Genomic DNA, 14,840 nt, shown 5'->3' with positions numbered 1-14,840 from the left:
GAACATTCCGCATACATTGTCTCTATAATTACCAGGCCCCTGGGGAAGATAACTACAAGGCTGTTGAACAATGGAGACACTGGAAGGCACTTGACTTTCACTGGCACCAGATCCAGCTGCTGAAATACTTCCAGTCCCTGGAATCCAAGGTTACTGGCGGCCCATCTCTCCTGATGACCCTGGGCCAGGCCGGGTCCCAGGGGCTGCTAGAAGTGAGGGAAGTGGGTACCCAGTACCCAGAGTTGGTTGGGGGAGCTGGGGAGGTGCTAACACTCTGACCAGGCCACATGCAACTTCTCTGTGGGGCTCCAGACTGCACACAGAGAACATGAACACATGAGGACAGCTAGCGCCCAGAGCTCCAGATCTCCCCCGGGAATGCCACAGGGCTGCCTCCCACACTTCATTTGGGTCTTGGCTCACATGTTACCTCATTAGACCTGGGGCAAGAGGAGCCCCTAACCTAGGTTCTGAGCTCTCTGGCCCTCTTCTAGCCACGCCCCTTTTCACAGAGCAAGAAACCCATAGGCTAAGGTGAAGGTGGCAAACACAAGCCCTGTGGGCCCAATCTGGCCTTCCACCTTGTTTTACCCGGCCCGGCACCTTTTCTATCTGGCGGCAGTGCCAAGCTCCTTGACCCTCGTTAAGGAGTAGTTACATGCATACAGTCCTAAAATTACATTCAGCCCTTTGGAGGCGACTGCGAGGCTGATGTGGCCCCCGGTGAAAATGAGTTTGACACCCTTAGGCCAAGGGGATGTGCCACCTAAAGTTCCTGCTCCTTACTCCTTCCTATATCATACTATGGTACCCAAGACCCGACAACTCAGTGCCCCGATAGCACCAGTCAGCTTCCAGAGACTGCACTGGCTTTCTCCCAAGGTCTGCCTATCCTCTTGAGGAGCCAAGGAGTGGCTCTTTGCAGGAGGTGTGGGTGGATCTCAGGTGTGCAGACAGGGACGTTGCAGGTGCAGACACAAGGCCCCTTGCCGTAAGCAACAGAGCTGGAATGCAAAGAGTGGCAGGAAGGCCAAGGGCTAGGGACGAGTTACTGCCTTAGCCGCCCCATTCCAGTGCACATCTTGGGGAGTCCAAGAATTCTAAACTTAAATTTGGTCTTCCAGATTATTATGAAAGTATATGTGAAGGGTGGAAAAAATAGAAATTTTACATAAAGATTTAACTTGCTATGTGGGCCTCGTGCTGTTGACCCTGGCCCTGCTAATATTAGAGGCCAAAAAAAGAAGAAGCATTTCTGTCACTGTTCTCATGCGATTGTATATTTCTTTATAGCATTTGTTACCATCAGATCTACATCTATTTGTGTATCATCTCTCAATGCCTATTCCCACTAGAAGGTAACTGCCATGACTGTAGAGTCTTGGTTTTGTTTACTGCTTTATTTTTCGTACAGAGAGCAGGCCCTGGCACAAAGAAACCACATGGTAAATGTTGAATGAGGAATGAATCTAGTCTGAGATGGCTTACACGCCAGGCGGGCTAACCCGGCAAAGAAAGAGGAAAAAAGATCATTTGTGACAACCAACCCTCTAAGGAGCACCTTCTCCCCTTAAAATAGCCCAGCACTAGAGCTGCAAACAGTGACTAAGGAAAATTAACCATTAACACCTTAGCATACAAGAACACAAGAGCGGTTATCAGGTTACTTGTGAGAGGGACATTTGAGTATGCAGAGCTGCAAGAACAAGTTAGGCGCGGGGCACCTAGGCTGCTGGGAGCCCCAACTGGGGTTCTGACACAAACAAATGTATGGGGGTGGCAGACCTGTGTGCCGAGGAACCCCGACTCCAGGGCAGTGGCCAAGGCGATCCAGCCCAACATAAGGCGGGGAGGAGGCTTCTCGTCCACGATTAGGAAGCCCTCAAATAAGGTTTCCCTTAGAAGGCCACGGGCCGCACGGGGTGTGGGCCCATCTAACCCCTGTGCGAGTCTCGGCGGTCAAAGACTCAGACCCTCTCCTACCACCGGCCGTCTTCTCTCCCACCAGCTTTTAATTTACAATGTCTCATGGCTTATTCCAACTCATTTTCGGTTGGATACGCGGCCCGTGAGAAGCCAAACGACCTCCCCAAGTCCCCAGCAGCTAGGGGAAAGCTGATCCGGTCTCTGCCCCGCGGACGCCCCACTCGTTGCATCTGATGGTGGGGGCTCCAGGACCTGGGTTGCGCTCACGGATACAGAGGCGCGGACGCGGCTCGGAGGTTTCGGTCGACCACGAAGGGGGCGCTCGCGGCCCAGCCTGGGCTTCGGCGCGCAGGTCCCGCCCCGCCCGCTCGCCAGCCCACTGGCCGGAGAGGGAGCGGGGCGGGGCCGTGTGGGCGGAGTCACGTGGCTCCTCCTACCGGACGGAGGCTGGAGGCGCGGCGGCGCCTCCCCATACCAACTCACCCGAAACTTGTGCGCGGTGGTGGGCGCAGCCGCGGAGGATGGGGTGGTGCAGCCACTGCTCAGGGCCGCCGCCGTCGCTGTGGCTTCTGCTGCTGCTGCTGCTGGCGGTGCCCGGCGCTGACGCGGCCCCGCGCTCGGCGCTCTACTCGCCCTCCGACCCGCTGACACTGCTGCAGGCGGACACGGTGCGCCGCACGGTGCTGGACTCCCGCAGCGCTTGGGCCGTGGAGTTTTTCGCCTCTTGGTGCGGCCACTGCATCGCCTTTGCCCCAACGTGGAAGGCTCTGGCCAACGATGTCAAAGGTGAGAAGCCTGGGGCAGGAGGGAAGGCCCGCACCCCTCGCCCCATCTGGGCCCACCCTCCCCACCCACCTGCCCCGCGGAGGGCCCCTAACCTCCGCTTACCTCCGCCTCTGCCCCTCCCACTTCCCCCAGTTTCACATCCTTCAACTCCATTTTTGCTCCCTCCTCTCTCTGCCTTTTCCGCAGGCCCTTGGCCCGAGCTTCTCTCCCCTCCTCGCGGCCTGGGCCCCCAGACCCGCTGTGCTTTCCCTTCCGGGCCTCTGCCGCCTTACTGCCCTCATCCCTGCGACGGGCTCTCCTTTGTTCCATCTCGGCTGACACCTTAGGGCTTCCTCTAAGTCCAGCCGTATGGCTCTCTCCTTCCTCTTGCTCAGGGACCCGTATGGCCTGCCTATCAGGTTGCCCAGCTGCATGGGATCAGTGCTGGGGAGAACAGGAACGGACATTCACTCTGCCCCCACCCCACCGTTCCCCGAGCCCGTGGCCAGTTGACCCAGCTGGTACGCAGATGTCCTTTCTCAGCGTCACCTTTGAGGCAGAGTTTTTCTGTCTCGGTTCCAGGCCTCTGGGACCTGCTGCCTCCAGCTCCTTGGCTTCTGGGCCACATCCTCCTCTCTTCCCCTGGCCCAGGTGCCCTCTCGGACCCCTGTTTGAACCTGGGGAACCCAGCGGCCTGACTGGAGGCAGCCCCTTGGTGTGCGCCTGCCCCTTGCTCCAGGTTCCCCGTCACAGGTCTGACCGCTGTAACCATATTGCACTGATTCTAAGCCTCATCAAGTGTGAGATGCACCATTGTTTTACTAACAGCTTGGGGGATAGAAGGATACGGAGACCCCTACATGTAGTACTGTGTACCCTACTACACAAATGTTAGAAGTTTTGAAAACTTAAGACTTCGAGCTGAGGAAGTATGGTGATAATAGGAGTCAGTATTTACAGAGTGCTTACTGTATATGTCAGACACCTGAGTAAGTGCTTGCTTGGCATGTGTTGTCAAAGAGTTTCCTTTCCACAATTTGAAGACCCCTGTGAATCTGCCTGGCCCAGATGGTGGGTGTTTGGGGGGCAGGAGTGGCTTGGTCGGAGTGATTTGCTGCCTCTGAATGGGACCGCTTCCTGGTGGGACCACCCACCTGATTGTGGTGCTGGGGCCTCGCAGGGGTCCTTATCTGAAGTGGTTCCTGAAAGTGGACTGTGGGCCTCTTAGGAAATGGGCCTCTTTCTTGGGGAGAGGAGAACTGGAACCTGTGGCCCTTGCTGTGCTGTTGGTATTTCTTTAATAAAGTCAACTGTATGTGGTTGTAGAGATCATTTGTAGGTGTCAGTTTGCAAACTCAGGCTACCTCTTCCCTTGAGGAGCTTTTCCGGGGTTTCTAAAGTAGCCATGTGGTCCCGGGGCATTATTTCTAAACAAAACCAATAAACCATTTTACGTCCAATTTACTTGTAAACACTTGTCTGCATGCCTCTCTGGTCCCATCACCCGAATGGGCCATTTCTCAGCAGCTCTTCACGCTGCTTCAGTGATGTCAGCACACCCGTCAGGGCAGGCGGGGGGAGACTGGTGAACGTGGACTTGGAACCCCTGAGAGGACATCGGGTGTTTAGGGGACATCATGGGCCTGAACATCATATAAAACCTGAGACGGTTTCTGCTTTGAGTCTATAAGAGGTCTTTAATGGCCGTCGATGGACTCAACTGAGAAGATTATTGTATCTTCAGAGTGTTTAGCTTCCAGCTGACTCATGTGTTTGCTTGACCTCTTGCAACCCAGAGTTTTCCGACGAGTTGCACAGCCCGATACTGACCCGGCCTACTTCTGGATGAGGGTTGCCACTTCCACAAGGTGTCTTTTCCCCAGTGCGTGGAGTGATAGTTCCAAAAAAAAAAAAAAAAAAGGTAAAAGCAGAACGTAACCTCAGAAAGGAAAATGGGAGCATCAAAGTCTGCGGGGGTGGACCAGTCTGAGGGTGGGGAGGGATTTAGGTGGAGAGTGGGGGTCTCCCGTGAGTGGTGGGGGCGTCAGCCTTCCGAGCAAGCTCATGTCAGGGAGGGCACTGGCCGACCCTGCAGTGGTGAAGCACGCCCCACGCCCATTCAAGGGCGTGTTTCCCGGTGAGGCCCTGTGGAGAAGCCAGGTTGCTCGCCTGTCACCTTTGTTCTGAAGTTGTTTGAGAAAGTTTGGTTGTGGGCCAGCCAAGGGCTGCTCTCACGCCGCCCTGGGCCACGGGAGTGTGGCCCCTGCCCCGGGCCGATGGTATGCGGATCTCAGGTAGGAGACTGTGGAAGGCCCTCGGGGGGAGTGGGGGAGGAATTCTGCAACCCTGCCCAGCTGGCCTCAGGCATTTAATCGGACTGGCTAGGGCTCATTTCTTCAGGGAGCTGTGGCGTAGGCTCTCTGGGGCAGCGGTTGCCATGGGGGCAGAACAGTTGTTTCTAGGGACCTGGCTCACCTCTTGCTCGTCCAGAGCATCTCTTACTTGCCTCACCGGGTGTTTGGGAAATTGTGTTCACCTTCGACCTCGATTACTCTTCGCTGGCTAATCAATCAGCAAATATTTATTGAGTGACCTCTGTGGGCACAGCGTGGTTTGCATTGTAGCTGGGGAATGAGAGACACAAGGCAGGAAGATTGGCACCAGGAAGAGGCTGTGTTTGCAAAGGGCCAAAGAGCGGCTCGGTTACTTCTCATGGCAGGAATTCAGGGAAGGGGAAAGTCGCAGGCGGCTCTCTGGTCGCCGAAAGCCTCCTGTCCAGCAGTTTTGTACTGCACACTCACCCAGTGCCTGGCACACTCACCCAGTGCCTGGCACACTCACCCAGTGCCTGGCACTTTGCTAAGGCCTTTCTATTTCTAGGTCAGTGTTCTATATAACCTGTATGAGAAAATATCTGAGCAATAGACACTCTCCTTTTTTTCCAAAGAAGTGACTTGCCCACGGTCACACGGATGCTAGAGGAGGGCCTTGGACCCAGCTCTCCCTGACTTTGCAGAGCCTGGGCAGTGGGAGGTGGGTGCAGGAGGAAGGGGGCGCCAGGTGGGATGTGGCCTGCGCAGAGCCGTGGAGAGGGCATGGGTAAGGCACGGGCGCTGGCGTGGCACCAGCAGTGTTGGTTTGCCTCCCTTTCTGTCCCAGGGCGTAGGCCACCACGCCTCCTGCTGGTACCCCTGCGGAGCCTAGCACAGGGGCCTGCGGGCGGTAGGGGCCCACCAAACGCTCACGCACACGCAAGCCAGGGGCACGCGCCTCCCAGCGCTCGTGTGAATGCGAGTGACCGAGCCTTCCGCTGGCACTGTGGCTCCTCCTGACTCAGGCCTGGGGTGTCAGCCAGGCGTGAGGGGTAGGGAAGGTATTTTGTTCATCCGTGACCTCAGTGGCCATAAGCCTGCAACAAGCAAGGAGGGATGGGGTGGTGACCTCATAGTACTGGCCAACTCTCGTGTCAGGGCAGTTCCCAGAGACTCTGGTGGGGCTCTAGTTGTGACCAGCCCACCTGACTGCCCTCGGTGGGTCCGGCCTCGGCCCCCACAGAGACCCAGCCTTGCGCAATAGCCACAGGCCTCGAGGCTGTTTTTCTGGCCAGGTGTTTGCCATCAGCATCTCCAGCGGTTGTCAGAGATGGGAGGGACAGGGGAGGACATGCACCCTGGCCCTCCTTTGACCCACGAGGAAACGGAGGCCCGAGAGGAGACACGTGGAGCCCGTAGACGACAGTCAGTTAGAGCTACGAGCGGGTCCGAGACTCTGGGTCCGGTGCCCCTTCCTGGACTTGTGCGTGGGGGCGGGGAGGCTCCCCCTGACTTCAGAAGTAGCCCATCAGCCCCTCACCACGGGGTGTCCCCTCAGCCACCACCCCAGAGTCTGCAGCTGCCCTGGACGTGCTCCCCTCCCCTCCACCCGCCCTGTCTCCATCTGCTCCTTTCCTCCGTTGTTAGCAGAGAAATTACGTTGCCAGGGCAGCAGCCGCACCAGGAAATTCTTTTCCTCCGCAAGAGCAGGGCTGGACCGACACTGCTGCTGACCCTGTGGTGTTAGGCCCGCAGGCTGTGGTCTTTAAGTCACCTGACAGGTGAAAAGGTCTCTGTCCTCCTCTGATTTCCCTGTGCTCGCCCAGGTGAGGTCCTCTCTAGCCCTGTGCTGTTAGTGGAGTGATGAACAGTCAGGCCCACGGTGACTCGTGCAGACCAGATCTTCATGTCATTATGGCTCATTAAGGTATTGACATTGATACTCTTGAGAAGCATTCCTCAGCCAGGATCTCCCAGCGCCTGAGGGGCCCCAGCCTCTCCCTCCCCCTCCCCCTGGGCCTGGGGCAGGTGAGAAGAGGCCCTGGTTCCATTTCTTGGAGGTACAGGGAATCAGGGTTAAAGAGAAGGAGGCAAAGACTGCCCAGGAGCAAGGGGCTGGGAACTGCCACGCACCATCTCTCCGTACCACCAGCACCCCACGCTCCCTGCGTCTCCTGGTAGGGGAGCCAGCGTAGCAGCTCCCTGCTCTGCCCTGCGCCCTCTGGAGACCAGCAGAGGGCTCCCACTCTGGGTTCAGATCGCACACTCACCGACCATTGGCTGTTTCAGATGCCAGATTCACCATCGATTGCTTGTGTGCCTTGGACACGGAATTCTAATCTCTGTTTTATAGTCGAGGAAAGCCGGTCTCATGATAAGCACCTTGCTTTCCTTGTGGGGTAGTCACACGCGATAAACTACATCACTAAGGCGAATGGTAAACTCTCCGGCCATATAATACAGCAGTCCCCAACCGTTCTGGCCCCAGGAACCAGTTTCATGGGGCACAATTTTTCCATGGACTGGGGTGGGGTGGGGTGGCTTTATAGTTTGCCACCAGATGCAGCTTAGTTGACACTTGCCACTCGCCACTCACTGATAGGGCTTTGATATGAGTCTGCGAGCAACTGATTTATTACGGTCTCTGTGCAGTCCCTCCTCTCTGCTAACGATGATCTGTGTTCACCACCGCAGCTCCCCCTCACTGTCCAGCGTTAGAGTCTCGTGAGGACCGCGCAGCCTCCGCCCCTCGCTCGCGCAGTTCACGCAGTTCACAGTAGGGTTCGCGCCCCCATGGGAATCTAATGCCGCTGCCCATCTGAGAGGAGGGGGAGCCCAGGGGGTGATGCGAGTGAGGGGGAGGGAGGAGGGGGAGCCCAGGGGGTGATGCGAGTGAGGGGGAGCGGCTGGAAATGCAGATGAGGCTTCCCCGGCTCTCCCACCACTCACCTCCTGCTGTGCGGCCCGGTTCCTAACAGGCCGTGGGCCTGGACGGGTACCAGGGGTTGGGGACCCCTGATATAACATCCTCCTCAGCAGAGTCAGGGCTGAGTCTGTGGCGGTGACCATGTCAGTTAGAGAGAATGGTGTGGAACCGGAAGACAGAGCTGTTTCTGCCATCCTCTCTCCCCTGGGAGGCTGTGATGGAGCAAACAGCAAAAGTACGGAGGTGGTGTCCGGACCCTGGCAGGGCAACCCCGGGAGGGACAGCTCGGAGGCCTCTCAGTCCTGTCCTTGTTCGTAAAGCAGGGAAATGACGGCCACCTGCAGTGGGGGTGGTGGCGTGGGGTCACCTGTTGTGTCCTCTGGGTGCTCTCTGAAGGCCAGCTTGTTCCCCCCCCCCCCCCCCCCATGTCTTCAGAGTCTGCATGCCCCAGTGGTCAGTGGGCACTGGCTGTTTCGGCCCAAGGGATGGTGACTTCCGTTCTTGGGGAGGAGCGGAGCAGTTAAGGCCCACGGTCCTTGGCCGCCCTCCCCGGCCCTCGCTGGTGGAAGGATAGGGACATGGAATCGCCTCTCCTCTGCCCTTTGGTCTGATCCACTTACCGGCTTTTTGGAGCACCGCCGGGCCTCTGCTGTGGGTCTCCCCAAACCAGGTGGCCAGAGCTTCAGATGCAGAACAGAAGGAACTGACCTGGGCAGGGGGAGCTACGGATAAAGGCCCAGAGCGTGGGGGGCAAAGGGGGGCCGGAGGGATGGTGTCCCGAGCACGGCTGCCCTCTGTGCAGGCTGCCCTGCCCGAGTGCTTGAGAGCCGGAGGGCGCACGCCAGCTTGCAGCTGCCTGGACAAACCCAAACTGCCCTCGTGAGCGGGGGAGCCGAGAGAGCTCCCCCAAAAGAGCGAGATGGGGGTTGGGGAGATGGCATAATGGGACGGGGCCCACTGTCTCTGCTAAACACTTCCATCCTCTGCCTGCGCCTCTTTCCCCCTCCTCCACCCCCTCTCCCTCCCTCCCGCCAGGATTCCAGAAGCTTCAGTGCCCAGAGTGGATCCAGCGAGGAAGGAGGAGGGGGGAGGAGGGACCAGGAGGGAGAGGGTGTCGCCTCAGGCCTGCTGCAGTCCCAGGCCCTCCCTGGTGTCGCCCCAAGGAGGACCAGTTGCGCGGGAGGGGCCCTGCCTCCTCCTGCATCCATCTGGTGGCAGTGAGGGCAGCACTGCATCCTTGGGCATGTTCTCGGGGGCGCTGCCGCCTTCTGAAACAGGTTTTGCAGACGTCCTGAGGAACAGGTTCGGGTGAGGGAAGAGGACCTGGCAAAGCCACGATTCTCAGGGATGTTGCTCAGGCATTAGGATTCTGTACTTAACGGGTGCCGGGTGGGCTGCTGTGTAAATCCCCTCGACCCCTGACCCCATCTTGTACTCCAGGTGGGAGGGACAGGGCCCCGCGGGGAGCATGGCTGCCACCAGCAGGCCTCCTCCTCCACTCCTCTGCCAGAGAAGCCTCGGGCTCCAGGGAGCCCGGGAAGGCAGCCCCGGCCCCTCCAGGCAAGGGCTCACACCGGACCCGCCTGCCCGCCCGCAGCACCTGCTCTCCAGCTTTTGGCCTCCAGAGGAGCCCCTCACAGCCCCGCTTCGCAAGTGGCTTGCACAGTTCCCTGTCAGCTTGACCGTCAAGGTCCTGCTCAGTCTCTACCCTCCCCGCCAGGCCCGTGCCGGTCCCCAGGGCCGGCCTCCCCGCGTCCAGACTCCCACAGGGCTCTGCGGCACACGGCCTGGCCACCTCAGCGTCCCTGGGCCCTCACGTGTGTGTATCTTGCCTTCCAGCTGGAGCCGTGGTGGGCGTCTAAGGGCCACCTTGACCTTGAATCGGAGCTGGTAGATGTGCTTGTTTTCTGTTTCCCAGATCTGGGCTGTGGCCCAGAACAGGGCCATTATTCTCTCTGGCAGTAAGTTAGGGAGGTCTTGCAGCCTGGGCCGCTGCTGGGAGCTCTGATCTCCTTCCAGGCTCTGGCCTTGGGGCTCTTTCCCCGGGGCTCCTGGGTTCCTGGTGCCTTCCCCTTCCTCCTGGGACACCCGCCTCCATCTCTGGCTGGGGAGTGGGCCCCAGCACCCTGTGTCCCGCCTCCCCGAGACGGGCTGGGTGCCAGTTCCACCGAGGGTCCCCTGGGAGATGCCGGACTTGCCGAGGTGTGCTCTCTGGCCTCCTGGCACTGGTCCTCTCCGGAAGGCAGCAGGGGCAGAGGAGAAGTCAGGGCTCTTCCCTGGAGGGAGGGCCGTCTCTCTTCAGCCCCCATATCTCTTCACCCCCACCCCCCCAGTTGGGGGAACGCAGGTGCCATTGCAAGACAGCATTGCTCGTGCTGTCGAACTGTGTCCCAAGCACACGAATAACCAGGCTGTGTCAGAGGCCCCTTTCTGAGGAAGGGGAGGCCTTTCCCATAAGAGCACTGGGGGCGGTGGGGTGGGCCTGGTGGGCATGGGGTGTTGCAATGGGCGGGGGGGGGGGGGGCGTGGAGCGGCAGAGGCACAGCCCCTCCCCCTCACCTGGTGTTTCTGTCCTTGCAGACTGGAGGCCGGCGCTGCACCTGGCCGCCCTGGACTGTGCCGACGAGACCAACAGCGCGGTCTGCCGAGACTTCAACATCCCGGGCTTCCCGACCGTGAGGGTGCGTGGGGGGGAGGGGGCGTGGGTGGGGGGGTGCATACTGCCAGCTGCTGAGTGTGCGTCCAGCTCCGGGGGCTTCTCCGGTGCTCCCGGTCTGTTTAAGGCCCAGCCCCTTGCACACTGCCCCTTCGCTCGAGGGGACACCTGTCCTGCAGGCAGGAAGGGACGTGAGTTGGGAGGCGGAAAAGAAAGAGGCTCACTCCATCGGGCAGATTCTCCCCTTTGTAAGGGAAGGGGGCTGTGCGGGGGTGCATTGGGGTGACAGCTCCCGGCCCCTCTCCTCCGGCCTCTTAGCTGTGGAGGTCTGACCTCACCCTACAGAACCAGGGCTCAGGCTCAGACTCCAGGGCGTGATTAGACTCGGGTGGCCCGATGGTCCCCCAGAAAAGGACCCCAGAGATATGGGCAAGCCTCAGCCTCCTCCAGCAAGTGTCTTGGACCCAGAGAGCTCGGAGGTGACCCGTCAGGATGGCCTCACCCCGCGGTCACCACGCCAGAATGCCTCAGGCAGCAGGGATCCCCACCGCGTCATCACGGGCATCACGGGAGGCTGGCGGCACACCCAGCACATGAGGGCTCCGTCACCCTCACCGCCGCTCGGGCCACAGGCAGCACAGGCCTCGCCCACCTAACACCCGGACAATGTCCAGGGCTCTCCGAGGGGAGGCCCGGGAGGCCTGGGGCAGCCAGGCCTCGCCCCGGGCCCGAACCTCTGTCTTGCTGACTCTCTCTCTCTAAATAATTAGCCTCCTCCCACCAGCATGGCATCTAGAAAAGCAGTCTCCTCTGAGGTCACTAATAATAGTCACGAAATGCCTTTGAAAGCTGCAAGGCCAACCAGTGTCCCTGGAACAAGCTCTCTCTGAGCTGGGGGCTCTGGGCTCCGAGCAGAACCCGAGCCGTGGTTCAGCTGGACGCCGCCAGACGGATTCACCTGGACATCCAGGCCGCAGGCCCCAACAGCCCCCGGCTCCCACTGCTCATGACCCTTCTCTTCCTCGTGCCCTGTGAGGTCCTGCTGGGTGCAAGGTCTCCACGGTCGATCGAGCGCCCTCCTATGCTGCCGTTACCGCTCAGGGTCAGGGTCAGAGTCAGGGTCAGGCCGGTTCTGGGAACAGCAGGGTGAGCCAACAGCCCTGGCTCTGTCATTTAGAGGTGGCAGCAGAGAGATTGTTTATAAATCATTCCTTTCAAGTGAAAAGACCTTCCTGGCAGGGCCGTGGCCCAGAGATATGTACCTGGAAATATTTAAAGTCACTCCACGGGGAGAGGACGGGGCATGCTGTCCCTTTTGCTGAGCCGGGGTGCAAATCCCTGGGTGGGAGCCGTGGGAAGACCAGGGTGGCAGCAGGGAGTCCCTGTGCACAGGCTGTCCCCCCCCCCCCCCAACACCCACACAGTTGGGGGGGTCTCCATACAGGGGCGTAGCCACTGCCCAGCCCTGTGGCCAGGTCAGGACACCCCGTGGGACTCTGGGGGGCCTGGCGGGTGGGCCTTTCCCCCTCCGCCCCGGAGAAGCTAGGGCTCAGCGGACGTGCGGGAGGCGGCCAGGAGTCACCATCCAGAGGCTCCTCGGGCCTACCCAGGTCACGTAGCGCACGCAGCGCACGCAGCCCAGATGCCCCGAGTGAGTAATCACTGCCTGAGCCGCCCGGCTGGCTGTGGGAGGCGACCTCCCCCTGCCTCCACCCGGCAGCACCTGCCTGGGCCAGGCGCACAGCCGTCCGTCCATTTCTTAGGAGCCCAGGGACGGTGGTGTGACCTCCCTGCCTCCCCCGAGGCGCCTGCAGGTCGGTTGCGGCCGGGAGAGCTCCCGATGCCCTGTCCCCAGGGCTCTAGTTCGGGTGCAAGCGGGCCACGCAGCCAGTGGGCCTCTTGTGGGCCTACTGTGCGATCCCGAAGTTGGCCTCTGTTATCACTGAAATGGATGTTCCGTAAAACAATATTTGTATTTAGTGCCATACACACTGAGGCTTTCTGTTCTATTTAAGTTTTAAAAAATACTGTGACTCACCACGCTGACTTCACAACCGACTATTAGATTGCTTCCCGTGTTTGGAAAACACAACTCCAGTGGACTCTGGGCTGCAGAGATCCCGGCCCCTGACAGCTGCCTCCTGGCCAGAGGTGCCCCTGTGGCCCTGCCTCCCGCCACCTGGGGACCGGCGCCTGTCCTCACTCCTGCCCTTCAGGGCTGAGAGAGCTCCAAGATACCCCTGTGGCCTTGCCTCCCGCCACCTGGGGACTGGCATGGACACATGCTGAATAAGGGGAGGGAGAGTAGCTGGTGTGGTGAGGACAGGCCTGTACAAGAGTCTGGCCACCCCCAGTGACCTGTTATTGTCCCTTTCCTCTGCCTCCTGACCTTTGTCACTGTGAGCCGGCAGCGAGCCTCCACCAGCCCAGCCTGTTCGGCGAACTCCCCGCCCTGCAGGGCGGGCGCCGTGTCAGGGCCCAGCAGGCTGGAGCGGGGACCCAGCTGGCAGGAAACAAAAGGGCAGGGGAGGGCCTGGCTAGCAGCAGGTTCTGGGTGGTGCTGGGGGACCTGGAGGCTGAACCTCCGGGGGGGGGGGGGAAGGCCACATGGGTGCCCCTCAGTGGGTAGTGGACCAGGACCCTCTGTGGACAAAGGCCTGGATGAGACCAAGGTTACGGGGACCAGCAGCATTGGGGTGGGGAGCACCAAAGTCTCCCCTTTGCGAGGTTCCGAGGAGAGAAGGATGTGAGTTCAAACCCTGGCTCCACTGCTTACTGTGTGTGGCTCAGGAAGTCGCTTAACAGTGTCCCAGCCCTGGGCCTCAGTGTCCCTGTCAGTGAAAGTGGGACGATGATAGCCACCTAATGGGATTGTTGCCAAGTGTAAAGGAGGTCCTACAGGAGAAGGTGCGGTGTCACTTGGCATTCAGTGCACAGTTGTCTTCGTCCCACTGCCCCGGGGGCTCGTGGTGGCTCCTCTCGGGGCGCTAGATTCGAGCTCGTCCGCCCGTCAGCAGCTGCTGGGGGAGTGTGTGCTGGGCGTACAGCACTGTGCTGGCCATTGTGGGAGAGGCCGGGTGTGTACAGCACGGCCAGAAACATGAGAGAGGCCGGGCACAAAGGTCGTGTCTGCACGCACACCCAGAGCTCACCACCTAGTTGACAGGCAGGGAGTGATCTGCAGGCAGTGACGGCTGGGGCTTTGCCAGCTCCCGGAGCTCCTTCCCCGAGCATCGGAGAGCATTGCGTGCAGGAGGGGAGCGCCTGCCTGGTGCTGAAGGACGGATGGGGTTTGGCTAGGAGAGAGGAGGAGTGCAGGCGGGGCGGGCTGCGAGAGCGACAGCCCTGGGTGGGAAGAATGTGTGGTGAGCGAGACGGCTGGTGTGGCTGGAGCGGAGGCTGCAGTGCAGGCTGAGGCCTTGCCGGGACCGGGGGACCCGCCGTGGCAGGTCCTTGCATTCAAGGCTGGGAGTGTGGACACCTGGCGGGACACACAGGGCCTGGGCCGTTACTTTGTGTGGCCCTTGCTAGCGGGTGAGATGTCAGGGAGGACCCAGGCAGATGTCCCCTGAGCCTCTCTGGAAGAGGGAGACGGCCCCCCCCTGAGGTCACCTGCCCTCTTCCAGCCGCCTCCTCCACTCCTGGCCACAACGCAGGGATGGTGCAACTTGCAGGTCCTCGTGGGCTCACCGTAAGATATTGGAGACTGAGTCCTTTTTCTCAAAACTTGTTCTGAAAGCTTGGGTTCCATGCCATCGATGGTCACCGCTAGGAAGCATGCTTCCTAATCAAGCCCCATTCGGCTCCTGGAAGGCAGGGCTCCTGGCTGGGCTGGCAAAGGTCTGCCCAGTGTAGCTGGTCTCTTGCCTCCGGGAGATGCAGCGGCCTTCCAGGGGCCCTGAGCTGGAGGAAGACAGACAGACACTCCTGTGTAAAGTGAGTGAAAGGAAAGGGACCCGGGCCAGCTGGCCCTGGAGAAAACCAGACTCCCTGCCGGAGTTCCAACTGCCTGTTTCCCAGGCGGCGTGGCGGTTCTCCTGGGGCAGGGCACGTGCCTCCCACATCTGGCTTCATGGGAGCACAAAAATGTGCCCTGACTAGATTCTGTTGTGATTTGTACGCGAGCTTCCCAGATGATCAAAGGGCAGAGATTCTCGGTTTTACCGAACAGATGCCTTTTGAGCACCTCCGTGTCCTGGACACCGTGCCAGGGGCGGCAGGGCTGGCAGAGGCAAGCAGGCTCGAGCTGGTCCCG

General features: G+C 60.0%; 1 protein-coding gene across 1 annotated transcript in view; it reads left to right on the top strand.

Moving 5' to 3' along the window:
• Positions 1–2,364: 2,364 nt before the first annotated feature.
• Positions 2,365–14,840, top strand: part of QSOX1 (quiescin sulfhydryl oxidase 1) — a 35,273-nt gene continuing 22,797 nt past the window's right edge. The window contains exons 1-2 of the mRNA XM_028530950.2: positions 2,365–2,712; positions 10,510–10,610. Coding sequence (XP_028386751.1) covers positions 2,448–2,712; positions 10,510–10,610 — 366 coding nt within the window. The 5' untranslated portion in view covers positions 2,365–2,447. The remainder of the gene's footprint in view (positions 2,713–10,509; positions 10,611–14,840) is intronic.

Source organism: Phyllostomus discolor, chromosome 14 (genome assembly GCF_004126475.2).
Source record: "Phyllostomus discolor isolate MPI-MPIP mPhyDis1 chromosome 14, mPhyDis1.pri.v3, whole genome shotgun sequence".
Taxonomy (NCBI): Eukaryota; Metazoa; Chordata; class Mammalia; order Chiroptera; family Phyllostomidae; genus Phyllostomus; species Phyllostomus discolor.
The sequence above is the reverse complement of the archived record's forward strand: the minus strand, read 5'-3'. Positions and strand labels throughout refer to the sequence as shown.